The sequence below is a fragment of the Panthera uncia genome, chromosome D1, assembly GCF_023721935.1.
Source record: "Panthera uncia isolate 11264 chromosome D1, Puncia_PCG_1.0, whole genome shotgun sequence".
Classification (NCBI taxonomy): domain Eukaryota; kingdom Metazoa; phylum Chordata; class Mammalia; order Carnivora; family Felidae; genus Panthera; species Panthera uncia.
The window spans coordinates 81293282-81313105 of NC_064808.1; the positions used below are offsets into that span (position 1 = coordinate 81293282).

Genomic DNA, 19824 nt, shown 5'->3' on the forward strand with positions numbered 1-19824 from the left:
ATAAAGGGTTAGTATCCAAATTACAAAAAGAACTTACAAAACTCAACACCCAAGAAACAAATAATCCAATCAAAAAATGGGCAGAAGACACGAAAAGACAATTTTCCAAAGAAGACCTACAGAGAGCCACAGACACATGAAAAGATGCTTAACGTCACTCATCATGAAGAAAATACAAATTCAAACTACAGTGAGATATTACCTCACACCTGTCAGAATGGCTAAAATCACCAACACAAGAAACAATAGGTGTTGCTGTGGATGTGGAGAAAGGGGAACCCTATTACATTGTTGGTGGGAATGCAAAACCAGTGCAGCCAGTGCAGTATGAAGGTTCCTCAAAAAGTTAAAAATAGAACTACCCTATGACCCAGCAATTGCACTACTCAGGCATAAAATGAATGAATTCTTGCCATTTGCAACAACATGAATGGAGCTAAAGAGTATTATGCTAAGTGAAGTCAGTCAGTCCAAGAAAGACAAATATCATATGATTTCATGCATATGTGGAATTTAAGAAACAAAACAAATGATCATAGGGGAAAAAAGAGAGAAGCAAACCAAGAAACATACTCTTAACTATAGAGAACAAACTGATGGTTACCAGAAGGGATATGGGTAGGGGGATGGGTTAAATAGGTGATGGGGATTAAGGAGGGCACTTGTTATGATGAGCACTTGTAATGATCATAATTTATAACAGGGTTCTCCAAAAAGTCTCCATTTAAATATTACTTTAAATCTACTTTCATAAATTATAAACAGTTCTTTTTTAAATGTTTATTTATTCTGAGGAGAGTGAATGCGAGCATGAGTGCGAAAGGGGCAGAATGAGTGGGGAGAGAGAGGATCCCAAGCAGGATCCACGCTGTCAGCTCAGAGCCCAACATGGGGCTCGATCTCACAAACTGTGAGATCATAACCAGAGCAAAATCAAGAGTTGGACACTCAACGACTGAGCCATTCAGGTAACCCATAAACAATTCTTAATTTAAAAATCCATTAGTAATATAAGGAGCCTATTATTTATAAGCTATTTTGGTTAAGAAGAGATTTTTTATTATTCCAAAATCTAGTTAAATGTTTAATTAAATATCAAAAAATTTTTTAAAATTGTTGTAAAGGCTTAGAGGATAAAATAAAAACTAACTTTAGGGCACCTGTGGCTCAGTTGGTTAAGCATCTGACTTTGGCTCAGGTCATGATCTCGTGGTTCATGAGTTCAAGCCCTGTGTCGGGCTCTGTGCTGACAGGTGAGAGCCTGGAACCTGCTTTAGATTCTGTGTCTCCCTCTCTCTCTGACCCTCCCCCCACTCATACTCTGTCTCTCTCTCTCTCTCAAAAATAAATAAAACATTAAAAAAATTTTTTAAAAAATAAAAATTAACTTCAACAGAACTGGAGATGATACTGAGGGGGATAGATTTTATTTATCAATATAGTGACTAAAATATTTATAATGACTAAAATATTTGTAAAGAGGAGCAACTTCAAGAAAGGAAAGAAAAATGCAGAAAAAAAATATGCTCAAAGTACTTATCAGGAAGGGTTATAGAAACTTGAATAACATTCCTAGATCATATACTTCTAAAAAAGAATACAACAAATATTCAGAGTTCCACATAATCTCAGCCTTTGATGTTCACAAGTCTACAAGTATGGTTATCCCCTAAATCACAGTTTAGGAGTTAGGTTGCCTGAATATTCATTTTATCATCATTCACATTCACAGCAGTACTACAAAGAAAATGCAACCCACAGAAACCTTCTGCATGTTTAGCTGAGGTTCAGAGGACAGCAAAAGATAAAACTACATTTTTCTCCATTTCTCCTGTCCTACACCTTTGCTTTATAATCAGGAAAAACCCTCAATGGAAATATCCAGACCCCTGGAAGCAGGATTCGGGGAACCAGCAAAATGCACACAAGTCAAGACAATGTAGATCCAAGAGAGAACGTTGATTTGGTGATGAATCTTTACTGGTCACCTTTCTGCATTAGGAAAACAAGGTAGTATGTCTACTTGTGATACTCCCAGTCAGGGCAGCTCCTCCAGTTCTGCTCAAGACCTGTCCCAGTCCTTTAGCTGATGCTGCTCCCAACATACAGATGAAGGGCCCAGGTGAAAGAGCTCAGGCCTCCAATCTAATCCATGACTCAACTGGAACACAACAGTCCACATGAACCACTCAATGCTCATTCAAGTTGTACATTAAATGTCATGCCTGAACATCAAGTCTGGGTGTTACTCCTGAAGCAGGCTTCGAGAGATCAGCATCCTCATCACTTCATTGCTACCTGCAAAGACAGAAAGAATAAGGATTTAGTTGCAGCAAAGTCTGAGAGCTCCGTAAACCTCTAACTAGGGTGCTCCAAGCCTCACTCAGGATAGGAGTAGGTGTAAACTACAATTGTTGCTTTAACACTGAGAGGGATGGGATTATCACAGACTGCTTTCCAAAGCACAGAAAAATGTCAGGAAGTAAGAAATAAACGTACCCTTAAAAACACCTCTCTTGGGAGAGGGAAGATGACTGAGTAGGAAGATGCTGAGCTTACCTCCTCCCATGGACACACTAAGGCTGAAACTACATACAGTGCAACTAACTCTGAGACCCTGAACTCTAGCAGAACAGCTATTCCACACCTAAAGATATAAAGAAAACATCACATTGAGGAGGGTAGGAAGGGCAGAGATGGTCAAGAGCCAAAACACCCCATTGTAGTGACCCATAAGCAGGAAGATATCACAGGTGTGGAGGTCCTTCCTGAGGAGTGAAAAGTTCGTCTCACATCAGGCACCTTCTGCCCTGGGGATCTTCACTGGAAAGATGAGGCCCCATATTGTCTGGCTTTGCAAATTAGTGGGGCTTAACTCCAGGAGAGCCAGGGAGCTACAGGAAACTGAAAGGGCCCACACACAATATCAGTCACTCGGAGCTCAGGACAGAGGTAGTTGTTTGAAAAGCTCCTGGGCCATACATGAGGGAGACTTAATGACTAATGTTTGAGTGTATGCCAGAGGGACAGGGATCTGTAGGAACTTTGGGAATGAAAGTGTTGGCAAGTGCATTTTTCTTGTACTCCTACAGCTTAGTTAGCGAGATGCTTGCAGGACCAAGATCTGACACTCTCCACCTACCTTGCTAGCACTGTTTGTCCCACCCTGGCATTCCTCCGCAGACCTTCCCTGCTTAACACACTCAACCCAGCAGATAGATGTCTCTTCAAGCAGATACCACCCACCATATTCAGCAGGTCACCTTGGATCAGTACCCGCTCCTGCCCAAAGTGACTGCTGCCCACTAGCACCCCCAGACGACCCAGAGCTGGGCCTGGTAGCCAGCCACAGTGGGAGCTAACACCACCCACCAGCACAGATACAACAGTAAGACACATACATCCTATATAGGGGACACCCCTGGAATGCTTGGTTCTAGTGACCAGCGAGATGCCTTCTATACAGGACATTATTTTCAGGACCAGGAGACACAGCTGGGATATCTAATACACAAAAACAAAAATGAGAAGACAAGAATATGCTCCAAATGAAAGAACAAGGTAAAACCTCAGTAAAAGAACTGATAAATAGAACAGATAAATAAAACAGATAAGCAATCTACTTGATAAACTTTCAAAATAATGATCATAAAGATGCTCACGGCCTTGAGAGAAGACTGGATGAACTTAGTGAGAACTTCAGCAAAGAGAGAGAAAATATAAAACAAAAAGTAGTTGAAGAGTACAGTAATTGAAATGAAAAATACACTAAAGGGAATTAACATCAGAAGATTCAGAATGGATCAGCAATCTGGAAGACAGGGTAGTGTGTAAAGTGCCCAAGATGAGCAGCAAAAAGAAAAAGAGTTAAAGAAATAGGTTAAGGGACCTCTGTGACAACATCAAGCATACTAACATTTGCATTATTGGGGTCCCAGAAGGAGAAGAGAAAGAGAAAGATGCAGAAAACTTATTTTAAGAAGTAATAGCTGAAAACTTCCGTACTCTGGGGAAGAAAACAGACATCTAGTTTCAGGAAGCAAAGGAAGCCCCAAACAAGATAAACCATGACATATAATATATATAATATAATATAATATAATATAATATAATATAATATAATTAAAATAGTAAAAATTACATATAAAGAGAAATCTTAAAAGCAGCCAGAGAAAAGCAAATAGTTATATAAAAGGGAAAGTACCCAGAAAGGTAAGAGCAGTTTTTCAGCAGAAACTTTGCTGCCAGAAGGGAGTGGCATGATATATTCAAAGTGCTGAAAGGGAAAAAACCTAAAACCTTGAATAGTCTACTGGCAAGGTTTTCATTTAGAACTGAAGGAGAAATGAAGGATTTCCCAGACAAACAAAAGTTAATGGAGTTCATCATCACTAAACTGCCCTCATAAGAAGTGTTAAAGGAACTTCTTTAAGTTGAAAAAAAAAAAAAAAAGGCAACAACTAGAAGTAAGCAAATTATGAAAGGAAAAATTTCACTGGTGAAAGCAAACGTAATATAGGTAGTAAATCAATCACTTATAAAGCCAGTGTGAAGGTTAAAAGAAAAAAATAGTAAAATCACTTATATCTAAAAATTAGTTAAGGGACTCATAAAATAAGATATAAAATATGACATCAAATACATAAAATGGGGGAGGTACTAAAAATGTAGTACTTTTATAATGTGTTTGAATATAAGCAAACATCACTTAAAATAGACTGCTATATACATACGGTGTTGTACATGAACCTCATGGTAACCACATACCAAAAACCTGTAAGAGATGCACAAAAAATAAAGAGAAAGGAATCCAAGCATAACATTAAGGTAAGTCATCAATCACAAGGGAAGACAGAAAGAAAAGAAAAAAGAAACTGAACAAAAACAACCAGACAACAATTAACAAAATGGCAATAAGTACATAGCTATCAATATTACTGTTACTTTAAATATAAATGGACTAAATGCTCCAATCAAAAGACAAAAGGTGACTGAATGGATTAAAAAACAAGATCCATCTATAAACTGCCTATAGGAGACTTACTTCAGACCTAAAGACTCATACAGACTGAAAGTGAAGGGATGGAAAAAGATCTTCTATACTAATGAAATTTTTTTAAAAAGCTAGGGAAGCAATACTTATATCAGACAAAATAGGCTTTAAAATAAAGACTATAACAAAACATGAAAAAGGTAATTACATAATGATAACAGGATCAACCGAACAAGAGGATATAACAATTATAAATATTGATGCGCCCTACACAAGAGCACCTAAATATATAAGGCAAATACTAATGGACATAAAGAGAGAAATTAACAGTAATACAATAATAGTAAGAAAACTTAACACCCCACTTACATCAATGGATAGGTCATCCAGACAGAGAATCAATAAACAAACAATGGCTTTGAATGATGCCTTAGAACAGATAGGACTTGAGGATATCACAGATATATACAGAACATGCCATCCAAAAAGGTGAGAACACATATCCTGTTCACGTGCACATGGAAGTGCACATTCTCTGAGACAGATCACATGTGAAGCCACAAAACAAGTCTTAATAAATTTAAGAAGACTGAAATCATATTAAGCATCTTTTTCAACCACAATGGTGTAAAACATGTGGAGGCTAAACAACATGCTATTAAACGACCAATGGGCCAATGAAGAAATCAAAAAGGAAATAAATAAAATAGCATGAGACAACTGAAAATGGAAAGCCAACATTCCAAAATCTTTGGGGCAGAACAAAAGCAGTTCTAACAGGGAAGTTTATACTGATATGGGCCCTCTTCAAGAAACAAATCTCAGGGTTGCCTGAGTGGCTCAGTTGGTTAAGCGTCTGGCTGGGACTCAGGTCATGATATCATGGTTTGTGAGTTTGAGCCCTGCGTCAGGTTCTGTGCTGACTGCTTGGAGCCTGGAGCCTGCTTCAGATTCTGTGTGTGTGTGTGTGTGTGTGTGTGTGTGTGTGTGTGTGTGTGTCTGCCCTTCCCTTGCTCATGCTCTGTCTCTCTGTGTCTCTCCCTGTTTCAAAAATAAATAAGCATTAAAAAAAAAAAAAAAAAAAAAAGAAAAAGAAACAAATCTCAAACACACAATCTAACTGTATACCTAAGGGAATTTGTAAAAAAGAATGAACAAACTCAAAGTTAGTAAAAGGAAGGGAATAACAAAGATCAGAGCAGAAATAAATGAAATAGAGACTAAAAAAACAATAGAAAAGATCAGTGAAACCAAGAGTTTATTCTTTGGAAAGATATACAAAATTGATGAACGCCTAGCCAGCCTTATTAAGAAAAAAAAAGAAAAGAAAAAAGAGAGAGAGAGAAGACTCAAATAAGTAAAATCAGAAATAAAAGGTAAGAAGTTACAACCAACACCACAGAAACATAAAGGATTTAAGACGCTACCACAAAAAATGATATGCCAACAAAACGGGACAACCTGAAGAAAGAAACAGATAAATTCCTAGAAACATACAATTTTCCAAGACTGAATCAGGAAGAAATAGAAAATGTGAACAGGCTGGGGGCACCTGGGTGGCTCAGTCAGTTAAGTGTCTGACTCCTACTCTTAAAAACTGAGAACAAACTGAGGGTTGATCGGGGGTGGGAGGGAGGGTAGGGTGGGTGATGGGTATTGAGGAGGGCACCTTTTGGGATGAGCACTGGGTGTTGTATGGAAACCAATTTGACAGTAAATTTCATATATTAAAAAAATAAATTAATTAAAAAATAAAAAAAAAATAAAGTGTCTGACTCTTGATCTCAGCTCAGGTCTTTGTCTCAGGGATGTCAGTTCAAGCCTCGCACGGGACTCTGTGCTGAGCATGGAGCCTAAAAAAATCTGAACAGACTGATTACTAGTAACAAAATTGAATTGGCAATCAAAAACCTCCCAACAAAGAAAAGTCAAGGACTGGACAGCTACAAACATTAAAGAAGAGTTAATACCTTTCCTTCTCAAACTATTTCAATTGTCAAATTACTATGCTGTCCACCTGAAACTATTATAATATTGTATGGCCACTATGCCTCACATTAAGAAAATGCACCTACAAAAGCACAGAAAAAGCACCAAAGGAGATATTTTGGACTTACATATATAAATAATCTAAAATATGAATTCTGAATGTGGACACATGAGTCATTTTTTTTTTTTTTACTTTTCCTATATTTTATGAGTTTTCAACAATAAATATACCAATTTCATTGGTAATCAGAAAAATAAATTTTAGGGATGCCTGGCTGGCTCAGTCAGTGGAACATGCAACTCTTGATCTCTGGGTTGTGAGTTTGAGCCCCATGTTGGGTGTAGAGATTACTTAAAAATAAAATCTTAAAACAAACAAACAAACAAAAACACTGAATTTTTTATTTTATTTTTAAAATTTTTAACGTTTATTTATTTTTGAGAGACACAGAGAGACAGAGAACGAGCAGGGGAGGAACAGAGAGAGAGGGCGACACAGAATCTGAAGCAGGCTCTAGGCTCTGAGCTGTCAGCACAGAGCCTGACGCAGGGCTTGAACCCACGAACCGTGAGATCATGACCTGAGCCGAAGTCAGTTGCTTAACTGACTGAGCCACCCAGGCACCCCAACACTGAATTTTAAAAAAACAAACAAAAACATTTTCCCTGAAAGGAGGGGTCAACTTCTTGCTTCATTTTTACAGTGGGTTTTAATGCAAAGAGAAATATGAACCCCCATGAGGAATGAGTAATCACACATCTCGAATAAAACCAAGCCAAAATTTCAGATTTATCCAGTAACGAAGTCCACAATGAAACAAAGTGATCAAGACCAGTGCCCCAAATTTTCTAGAAGTGGATGATGGCATGGCCTGAAATCTATGTATCTGGCCTTTCCCATTTCTTCTTATAAGGTTAAAAGGCAGAGTTAGAATAAAGGTGAAGTCTCACACACTCATAAAAGCTGGGTAAGGAAACAACCACAGGAGTAATCAGAAGAATTTGAGCAAGAGTGACTGACCTCATCGATGTGCTTCAGGAATGGGGTTTGCAGAAGAAAGCGAACTCTAACTTTTACAAACTGTGATTTGGTCATCACACCAGAGCAGTGGGTTCAGTTTCAGAGTGGTGTTCCCAGACACACAGTGACAGTCTCGTTTGAAAACTTGTTAGAGATGCAAATTTTTAGGCCTACCCAAGACCTACTGAGTGAGAACTTCTGGGCACAGAGCCTAGCAATCTGTTTTCACAAGCCCTCTAGGTGATTCTGACACTTCTTCAGGTTTGAGAAGAATGCTTTGAAAATGGCAGAGAGACCAATGCCCACAAGCCTCTCCTCTGCCACCATGGAAGCAGCCCCACATCGCACCACTGAAAGTCACTTAGACAAGCCTCTGCCCCATCTGGCTCTTCTACAGTGTGAGCACCCCTGGCTGTTTACACTAACTGGGACAGGAGTCACTGGTGTGGAGTGTGGAGAAGGCCATGCCCTGAGCCATACTCCAACAGCTTACACATTTCCCAGACCAATCCACTCTGTGATTACCAAGAAGATACCCATATGATTTAGTTTACTGAAAAATCCATTAGTCATATTATAAAGATATGAATTTATAGAGGTTCCTGGTGATCAAATTAGCTCACATTTGCTGTGTTAATTACTGTACCGAAGTTTGGGGATCCTTGAGGACCAAGTACTTTATGAGAGTAAAGAACAGTTACTGCTGCAGTTTTCAAAATGCTTTCTCATGTATTACCTGAGTTTGAATGTTCTCTAAAGTTTGCAAAGAAAAAGAGTAGAAATGGAGTGATTTGGCAGCTTATTTCTGGTGACAAAGCAGAGCCTCCTGACTCCCAGGATAGTGCTCTTGTATGGCATCAAAAAGCACTTCCAGAGTAGGGTCAGGAAAAAGAGGAAGGAGGAAGGCAAAAGACAGACAGGATCTGAGAACCAGCCAGCATAGGGACAGACAGGCCAGGGAAAGTGGTGACCCTATAACCATTCTGGAGAATAACCTCTGGCAATTTTTACCTTCTAGGATTTGATGGACCCTGGAGTCTCGCACATACTGCTGAACAGCATAGTCCTTCAGGTAGCCATAGCCTCCATGCATCTGTAAAGCCTGGTTGCAGATCTGCAGGGAGATAGGGACTACACATCTCTGATTTTGGGAAGACTATGGAACAAGTGGCTTCTCCTTCCACCCCAGCCTCCTATAAACTAATATGAGGGAGAACAACCTACAGATAACCAGCCAAGCTCAAAAAGGGGCTCTGTATTCTGTGTGATTGGACAACAACTACTAAACTTACCAGTTCCCACCAGGCGGGCAACTCAGAAAGCTCTGCCTTTCTTGCTTATTATCTGCAGGGGAGAGGCTGCCCACAAGCACTTTGGCTGGGATTATGTGAAGTCATGGTGTCATCTAGTGGCAATGAAGCCTCATGTGGAAATGGCTTAGCCCTTGACATTTTAAACACAGCATAGTGCTAAATTTGAACAAGAGGCACTGGAAGGCTCTGAACCTTCTTCCAAAAGAAGTGTCTCATCTAGAACACAATCAATTAACAGTGCCAGAGTGGAGTGTGCAATGGCACAGGGCAGATAAAAAGTCAGCTCCCAAGCAGACCTCTTATTTGTTCATTTATATCCGTAAGCCCCAAGGCAATCTCTGCAGCATCCGAGGAGTTAACTAATGGCTCTCAACATCCCTGGACCCAAAAGCTGGTCCCTGTCCACCCAAGACAGCCAGAGGGCACCATCACGCACAGCAAAGCATTCATCTGTAGCGAAGAGCTTGGCCATGGAGCACAGGGCCACTGCATCTTCCCGCTCCTCCTGCAGAGCTACTGCTGCACTGCGGATTATCAGCCTCGAGGCCACCAGCCTTGTTGCCATATCAGCCAGTTTGAATTGCAGGTACTGCAGGAACAGGGGAGAAGAGAACCAGACAAGATAGACAGGCTTAGACCAGCACCTGATCTGGGGACCTCCATAAGCCTTCTCTGATGAGGTACCTTTTCTAAGTGACCCCAAGCTTCAAAGTCTCCTTCAGACTTTGCAGAGAAATGTATCTTCTACAGAGAAAATGTATCACCTTGTGAGTTCTAAGACCACTTCGCTTGCCCTGCACTTCAATATTACCTCCTGAAAAAGATTACTGATAAAATTAGAACATAAGTTCTAAGATGGGGGCAGAATTCCAATGAGAAATCACAGCCTCACCCTCCTAGAGGATGTGGACCACAAAGCAGATCTCATACAGAGCTGAAAGCAAATGCAGGGGCATCTGGGAAATGACCTGGTTACTGGCCAGAGGCTCTCCAAACTGCTTCCGAACATTGAGGTAGTCTCGGGTGAGGATGACCGAAGCATGAGCAGCTCCTAGAGAGCAGGAAGCTGGAAAGGAAGAGTGCCAACATTTCAAGTGAGCCAGCACAGTGCTGCCTGCTGGAGTCCGCTACCTCCCTGCCCCATCCTGTTGTGTTCTCACCAACATTGATCCTCCCTCCATTCAGTCCTTTCATGGCAATGATGAAGCCCTGCCCTTCATCCCCAATTCTGTTGGCCATGGGGACTGCACAGTCTTCAAAGATCACGGCGCGGGTTGGCTGTGAGTTCCACCCCACCTGGCAAAAATCAGGGACTGTATGGCTGCCCAACAGGGCAGCATTTAGGGCACCGTTCTCTGTTGATGAAACCCTGTGAAGCACAGGTTCCATTATCCTGGGACTTAGACCTTGAGAACTTAAAATCAGAGACAATACAAAAGTTCAGACTTAAACACTTGTCAATTGTCATAGATTGTTTTTTCAGTGAAACATTTTTTAACATATTATCTGCCTTCTAATGTCTATTTTACCAGACTAACCTATCCACAAACATTTCTCACAATTTCTTTGAGGATTGGGGCAGAACTGTCCTCATTTTTAGTGCCTCTACAAGTATATTCTTTTATTAAAAAAAAAAAAAAAGTTGGGGGCGGGGAGCGCCTGGGTGGCACACTTGGTTAAGTGTCCCACTTTGGCTCAGGTGATGATCTCACATTTCGTGAGTTTGAGCCCTGTGTTGGGTTCTCTGCTGTCAGCACAGAGTCCCTTTGGATCCTCTGTTCCCTCTCTCTCTGCCCCTCTCCTGCTTGTGTGTTCTCTCTCCCTCTCTCAAAAATAAACATTAAAAAAAAACAAAACATAGACAATATAAGGATTATTTGATTTGTCCTTCTATAAGGATAACAAGGATTATCAAGAACAACAGTCACACTTCTCCTTTTAAAAGCTTAGTGTTACTTCTAAGATTGTTATCATTAGATGAGAGGAATAACACTCACTGTGCTGGCAATACCTGTTTGAGTGTTTGGCTGCAGAGAGATCTAATGACGTGCTGTCAGCAGCTCACATGAGCCAATTACACACATCTTTTCCTAACGTGGCATTCAGTGATAACAGGTTGGTGGCTTTACAGATGAGTGTTTTGGTTTTTGTTTTTCCTGGAGAGCTGATTTACCAGGACATTGCTGAATATGTCAGCCACGAGCCCAGAGAGAATTCTAAATACCTAAGATGTAGTCCATGTTATGAAACTAACTAGCTGTATTTATCTCTGAACAAATCACTTGATTTCTTTGGGGCCTCGGTTTTCCTTTATGTAAGAGAACTGGACTGGAAAGCCAGCAGGGCCACTTTCTTCAAATAAAATCTTATTCAGAAGTGTCATATATAAATAGATAAAGACCCTCACTACTTGATCCTCTTCATCTCTTCTTCAAGGTACTTCAAGGTTTCAAAGAACTCTAAGGCTCAATGCGGCAGATTTTTAAAAGCACAAGACTATGTAAAATTTCCCACTTCTCGTATAGCTCTGTAAACACTACTGCCTTTACTTGACCATTTCTTTACATAAAAACACTCAATAGCTCCCTCTGTTGGCAAATAAACTTTATTCCTCAACCTTTCATTTAGGGTCTTCTACAATTTGGGCCCGTCCTTCTTTACCAGCCTTTTCTTCTATTGGTCACCTATTGGTAGTCTCAACTCAAACTGGTCTGTGTACTGTGCCACTAGGTTTTTTTCAATCCATATTTTGCTTATTCTGCTCTCTCTATCAAAGTCTGGCTTAAATGAAACCTCCTGAGGCCTTCTAGGTCACTTGAGCCAACACTGAACTTCTCTTTTAGGCTCCCATAATCTCTACAAGTCTCAAACCTCCCAATATTGGCCTGTATAGGGGTTACCTGAGAACTTATCTCCCCAAATAAATACCTGAAAGCAAGAGTGAAACAAAAATTATTATTTTAATAATATTTCTAAAGAGCTCAAAACAAATACCTGCTACCTCTTCACTTCTAACCCCTTACTATAAAAACATCTACCTTCCTCCCCTATGCAGAGAATTCTTTTCCTAATCCTATCTGGGCCCCTGGGTAGCTTTAGCCAGTGAGAACAGATATCCCATTTCCCTTTCTGAAGGCCCTGAACTGCTGGACCACTACCACTAGAGCCCATTCCTTCTGTCACTCTTGACTTCTGTCCTACATATTATCTTCATTCCCTCTTCTGGGAGTCCTCACTTCCAGCCCTCCCATGACAAAACTCATTCTTCTATGCAAAACCTTTTAACAATTAAATCCAATATAAAGTCCTCATTACCTTCCCATAAAGTCAATGCAAAACTAGTAGTTTAAAGCTCTCAGCTATATAATGTGTTAAATATGCCAAGTCACAGCCATCCTTGCAGGAAAGATGGCATGGAACAGGGAGAAAGGCTGGCTTCTTGGGTCAGAAGTCTGACTGACCAGAACAGTCAGGTCAACCATGGGGATCAATGGGTGACTCTTCATCTCGGCCTACAAGGCCCTGCTTGCTGTCCAATTTCATCCTACACCCACACCATTCTTTTATTTGCTCACTTCTCTAGGACCATACTGAACATTTTTTCCGTTTCCCAAATAGGCCATCTGTCTATTTGTTGTCTCTGCCCAGAATTCTTCCTATGGTTGTTCCTTCTAATATACTTGGGATCTCATCTCAAAAGTCATGACCTCTCAGAGTTCAGGTCTATTGTAGAAGCTCCCAAGCTCTCCTCAATCAGTATCCTATCAACCTGTTTTATCTCCTCTGTAGCACAGAACACTTCCAGAAATTTTAGTGTGAGGGATTTCTCTATTGTCCCTGTGGCTTATTCACCTGTCTGTGGCTTATCTCTGCTTGCTGGAAGGTTAATTCCATGGGGGCAGAGCTTGTCTTTGTTCACTGCTCCATCCCTACTGTTTAGAAGAATGCTTGGCACACAGTGGGCATTCAACAGCTGTCAAATGCATAAATAGATGTCCTTCCAGATTTCCCTTACATTGAAACATATATAAAGCAAAACTAATAATTAAAAAAAGACAACAAAAAAAGAAAATGTATACACTTAAAAAGTGAGAGAAAATAGAAAATGAAAGGAAGAAAAGATATACTTTTTGTTTCTGGAACTTATTTACAACTTTTCTCTAGGCACTAAACTTGATAGCTTTGGTAGTCTGTCAACAGAATACTGAGGTGGATACTACCCTTGTGTATTGAAACAATCATCACTACCTTTATAAGCACAGACAACCTGAATCAGCATAACTCAATCCTGTAAAATTATGTGCCAGACTATGTAAGTTGATCTATGTCATATGGCCCAAAGCAGACATTCCTAGAATTAAGATATCTTATAGCTGTATAACTTCACATACATTATACATGTGAGACAGCATAGGTCTTATAATTTCAGACAAGGCTAGGAGTGACTTTTGTATCCTCCCCATCCCAGGAGCCAGCATCAGGCTTTGTACATGGCAGGAATCTAGTAAAAACCTATCATCCTATAAAAGATAAGGGGCACTAATACTTCTAACTCTTTGGCAGTTTATAAAATATCAGGAAGGCTCATGAAGGGAAATATGGAAACCCTAGGAGCTATGAAAGGAGAAGTACATTTAGGGGTCATTTCATTACCTGAAATCTCCCCCAAAGTCATAACTGTAACAGTACATATTGGAGGCAGATGACAATTCTGGTCACCTGCCCTAACAAATCTGAATGGTCTCATCTTACCACCAGCTACAGTTATGTAATCATAGTTTTACTATTCATGGCCTGACTAGGGGATTTCTTAATCCTAGAAATGTCTTTCCAAACCACCTATGGAAACACCCTTCTTCTTACATTATTGAAATACCCATAATCATCTCCAATGAGTTTTATTTTATATTTATTTAAAGAAGAAAAGTGGCTGATATGCTTTTCATTCCTGAGACCTCTAGTCACCAACAGATCTTCTGTAAGTATTTTTTCCTGGGATAAAAGAGTGCACTAAAATAAGAAGTTGGATAAAAAACACAGGTCAGGGGCTATGGCTGAGTGGCTCAGTCAGTTAAGCATCCAACTCTTGATTTTGGCTCAGATCATGATTTCATGGTTCGTGAGTTCGAGCCCTGCACTGGGTTCTGTGCTAACAGTATGGAGCCTGCTTGAGATTCTCTCTCTACCTCTCTCTCTGCCCCTCCCCTGGCTCGCACTCTTCCTCTCTCTCTCTCTCTCTCAAAAATAAGTAAACTTAAAAAAAATGAAATAAAAAAAACACAAGTCAAAAGTGGAGGTGAGGCAGACAACAGAGAAATCCCTCACACTAAAATGACAGGTGGCTTATGGAACTTACTGACAAACTCCACCATTTTGCCAGTGGTATAGTATTTCTGTAGACATGCCCTATTTTATTTCACCTGCTCCTGTTGAAACTGTAATAGGAGCAACTGCCTCCAATGCAAGTTAGCAAGTATGTGAACCTATTAAAACAAAACAAATAGAACAGAGATAGGTCTGGCAGGTAACAGATTCTTGAATTGCTTGAACTTGAATTGCTTCATGTCCATTAGCCACTCACCTTTTTTTCCTTCTTGCCAAAGCTGAGGCCAGGGGTTCCCTTCTCAACAACTATACATGAGATGCCTTTGGGGCCTGGTCCTCCTGTTCGGCACATGACTACATAGACATCTGATTCACCTCCACCACTGATAAAGGCCTGGTGGTTGGAGAGGGGGTGCACAAGGATCAGGAAACACATGCATTCCTGCAGCCTAACAACTGGGAAAACATAGGGATTCTCCCAACAGTAGGTTGCTAAGAGGTATATGGTGGCACAGAGAAATGAAGAAGGGGTAAAAAGAACCTGTGCTGACTGGGGAATCAGGGATCTAGCTGATGAGACTATAAAAAGGATAAACAAAAATGAGGAAAATTATCTGGACTCAGATCAGAAGAAAGAGAAAGTGGGGCATCTGGGTGGCTCAGTCGGCTAAGTGTTTGACTCTTGATTTCAGCTCAGGCCATGATGTCAAGGTCATTGACATGGAGCCTTGTGTTGGGCTCTGCACTGAGTGTGGAGTGTGCTTGGGAGTCTCTCTCCTTCTGCCCCTCCCCCACTTGCGCTCTCTCCCCCTCTCTCTCAAAATAAATAAATAAACTTGAAAAAGAGAGAGAAAGTGAAGGTAAATAAAGGGAAATAGGTCAGAGATTCTCTACCCAACATGTAAAAATCCCAGGAAATATTAACTCGCAGAGAGCAAGGATCCAGGTGATATCAGCAGGAAGATGGGAACAATTCTGTAAGGTGGGTATGCTGGTACCTTGGAGCCATTGAGGATGTAATGATCTCCTTGTTGTTTCGCTGAGGTCAAAAGGGACGCAGCATCACTGCCACTTCCTAAGGCAGGGATCAAAAGGAAGCAGAGAGGGTAGGAGAGAAAGTCAGTGAAGTTAAGGGACACTCAGCACGGCTCCACTTCCAAGGAAATCTTTCCTTACAACAAACAACTCAGTGTTTCCTACTTTGAAACTTAGACAGCCAAAGGAACTCTCTGTATTTGGTGAAAATGGCGGACAGCAATCAGATCATTTTCCGTCTCCCAGAACACCGGCTTGCAGTGAGCCTCCTACAAGGAAGTTCCAGTCGACAGCCTGGATAGACTCTGGCCTAGAGGCCTCTGAGTCTTGTGACATCAGGCCACAGGTATGGCTGAACTTCATGGTAAATAAGGGTTATATGCTTTGCCTGAGCAGCATCTCCTGATTCATCTTGCTGGCAGTGTGGCAAACCCACCTGGTTCAGTGAGGCAGTAGGAAGCAAATTTCTCCATGGTACAGAGCGGTGGGCAAAATTTGTGCCTCTGTTCCTCATTTCCAAAAGTATCGATCATCCAGACACACATGCTGACAGGTAAACCAAGAAGAAAAGACCAAAAGGGAAAAAAAAAAAAAAAAAAAAGAAAGAAGAAGAAACAACAATGACAGAGTTAATATGGAGAAAAAGACATCTGAAGGGGGAAGGTCTGGGGAAGGAGAACACAGGTAGCAAAGCAGAGTGAAGCAGAAGAGAGAGTGGGAAGAGAAAAGCTGCCACTGAGGAAATTCAAATTTAAAGGAAAGGCCTAGGTTAAAACATACTCCCGGAACACACAGTTCCCACAGATAATCAGGATCAAGGTATTTCTCACTTGGATGTTCATGCTACTTCTAGTTAGGTTCAATAAGGTCCCTAAAAATCAAAGAGTTATATAGGTACTTTTGCAAATTCCTGGAGGCTTTGTCTTTGGGTTGAGGAAGAGGGGATCAGGGCCCTAACCACTGTCCTAGAGAAGTCTATTTGGTTCCAGCTCAATCTAGGATTTGAGAGAAAGCTGACAGACCTCATTCTCCAAGCAACATACAACATGACAGATTCCAGTCCAAGAGGCAACAGCAGGCCTAGTGTGAACTTTTACAGTTAGGTTCCTCAACAGCAGTCAACCTTCAAAGATGAACTTTTCTCTCTTGATCTGAAAATTTCACAGTCAACCGGTATGAGCACTTTGTTGTGCTCACCAAGCTTTGGCACTCACTTGTGGATGCTTATATAGGCTGTGGTGCTGGTACAGCCTGTAGCCAAGGCTTCAAAGATGACAGAGGTATCGAGCCGTGACAGTCCAGACCCACCTACATCTGTTCGTACGTAGACCCCCCCAAAGCCTAGCTGAGCAGCCTTCCGCATCACATCCACTGGGAACAGCTCCTACAAAAAAACAGGGTCATCAATAAGTGATTCACAGATGGACTTTTCTTTAAATGGCACAATGGGGGATTAAGATGGGAGAGTGTAGTATTCCCTTAACATAACAGGCTATTTGTTACCTATAACAGTTAAAACGCATTCTGGAAGTACTGGTTTTCTAGTGTTAAAGTTTCTTTTTATTATCAGAATTGCCTTGGTTTTAAGAGTGTCCAAATCTTTGTATAATTAAAAACAAAAAAACAAAAAAAAACTGGTCTTAGGCACCTGGGTGGCTCAGCTGGTTAAGCAACCAACTCTTGAGTTAGGCTCAGGTCATGAACTCATGATGGGGAGATGGAGCTCCATATTAGCTGACAGGAAAGAGCCTGCTTGGGATTCTCTCTCTCCCTCTCTCTGTGCCCCTCCCCGACTTGCACACACTCTCCCAAAATAAATAAACATTTTAAATAATTAATTAGTTAAAAAAAAAAAACAAAACAACAGGTCTCTACAAGATGATGAGGATGTTTCTAGGAAAGGAATCACGCCATTACCAGTACTCTAATCTGCAGTAAGAACTGTGCATGGAGAATAAATACTGAAAAGTTAGGACTACAAGGAGATCTTGGTCACCACATGAGGCATTTTTGGAACATCTAGCCATAAGGAGAACTCCCACCTTCTGGTCCCACTCTGCCATATGTGGAGCCATCTCCTGGGCAGCAAAGTCAAAGGCCACTTTCTGAAATTCCTTCTGCTCTTCATTTAGTCCCATGGAAGCTGTGGGCAAGATTATATATACTCAGTTCCAGGACAGGGGTCAGGGAAGGATATTGCCAAGAGCAAGAACCACAAAGCTGGGACAGTCGACCTAATACAGCATTTCTCTTACACAATAAGCTAAGTCAGGAACCCCAATCAACTTCAGTTATCCCATTGAAAAATGAGGGGGCTGCACTATATACTGAGTAAATTTCCTCATCTGTAGAATGAGGAAAGTATACATAATGAGTATATATGTAATATATGATACATAAAATACAATATAAATCATAATTGTCTTAATCACTTTTCACTTATTAAAATATGCAATGAAACAAAGAAATATTTGTTAATCACTCCCATTAATTTGATATTCTAATATGTGGAATGATACATTAAAGGACAATTTCCTTTAATTTTACTGATTGAGAGATACTTTCTTTTAAAGGTGAAAAAGTTCCTCATTGGTTGAAGTTACACAACTAGCTGATGGAAGTACTCCAACATATTTAACTTATTTGTTATTTAATATTAACCTATTTAATATTTAATCTATTTGTTGCCAGAACAACTCCTTACCTGCCTTGGTATCAGCAAGGGTAATTTTGTTTACCAAATTCTAAATGCTAGAACAGGGCAGCAACTTAGGAAGGAGTTTTAGGACATGGAGAAGAAAACAGTATTCTATACTAGTGTATATTATAGATCTGGGTGTAATCTAAGGGATTCATCACCTATTCTACAATGAAGAAGTGTCATTTATTCGAAAGGTTTTTGTTTTGTTTTGTTTTTGTTTTTGTTTTTTTTCAGAAGAAAAAATGTGCTTAGGTACTTGACATAATCACAAAGTGGCTGGGTATCTATCCCTAGTCAGCCTAGGCCCCTATCACTCTCTGTTCTTCACATCCAAATTATTTGGTACTTAAAAACATTCAGGTCTGTCAATTCTCATAGTTTCCCATTTGCAATAATAATTATTTTCCCTGCAGGAGTTTCAATAGTAAAACGTTTTAGGTGTTACATCATAAAACTTATGTGAGCAAATCTTGTGTCACATAAGGAAGGAGCATTCCCTCATCTAGCACAACCAGCACCAGGCTTTTTACATTCTTACTACCTTTATGACCCTTAAATGACCTATGATTAAAACAAAATAAAATGAAACAAAGTCATGAGTTTCTGCACCTCTATATCCACTCCTTATCAGGAAGCAGGGATCGTAACAGAATCTACCTCAGAGTTGTGAGGATAATTGTAAAACCCTTAGTTACTGTTTTCACAAGTAAACTTATTAAATGTATCAAGAAGTCGATAATATCAACTACGTTTAAGGAGATTTGAACAATTAACAAACAGCATCAGCAGCAAAGAATAAGCTGTAACTACAAAGTATTTTCCTATCTTAATATATCTTTAGAGGGCCCCTGTGAAATAGGCAGGAGGAAAGACAGGGCTTAAGCAGAAGGCCTGGAGCACAAATTCGGACGCCTGGCTTCCCGACCACGGAGGGGATGGGGTGGAAGAGTAATAGACGAGGGCCAGGGGCGCAACAGATGGAAACAGCAGAGAGTGAGGGCGGCCAAGGGAAGCCAGCCAGGTGGACGGGATGGGAGACCCGCCAGCGAGGGAAGCCGACTTGGGAGAGGGCAGGTGGGCCTTGGGGTGATGACCCCGGTGACGGCCCACGACAAGCCAGGGGTGACAATGCGCTCTACGGGCGCGCAGACCACTGCATTCCCTCCCCGCACACCGGGGGAGAGACTTACGATCGATGCAGGAGACCAAGCTCCGGCGGCCGCTCTGGGCGGGGGCCTGCAGACCACCACGCAGGCAGATGAGCGGCCTTCCCAGCCTCCAGCAGCCTCTGAGCAACATAGTAGCCTCTGCTCCACACGGGATCTTGCAAGTGGGTTACGTTCGCTACTGCAGGAGCCAGGCCCGCAGTGCACCCTGGGAGCTGTAGTGCATCCAGCGACCCTCACAGCCCAGATTCAGGGAGGCCTGCTCCAGAGGCAGGACTACA

General features: G+C 41.0%; 1 protein-coding gene across 1 annotated transcript; it reads right to left on the reverse strand.

The window, feature by feature from the left end:
- Positions 1–1386: 1386 nt before the first annotated feature.
- Positions 1387–19748, reverse strand: ACAD8 (acyl-CoA dehydrogenase family member 8). The gene is made up of 11 exons (XM_049620632.1): positions 19568–19748; positions 17719–17819; positions 16891–17060; positions 16113–16222; positions 15640–15716; positions 14898–15035; positions 10477–10612; positions 10285–10382; positions 9753–9905; positions 9015–9117; positions 1387–2298 (listed from the first exon to the last, which is right to left on the reverse strand). Exons 1-11 carry the CDS (start codon positions 19674–19676, stop codon positions 2246–2248), a joined length of 1248 nt encoding a protein of 415 aa, XP_049476589.1. The 5' UTR covers positions 19677–19748; the 3' UTR covers positions 1387–2245.
- Positions 19749–19824: the final 76 nt, after the last annotated feature.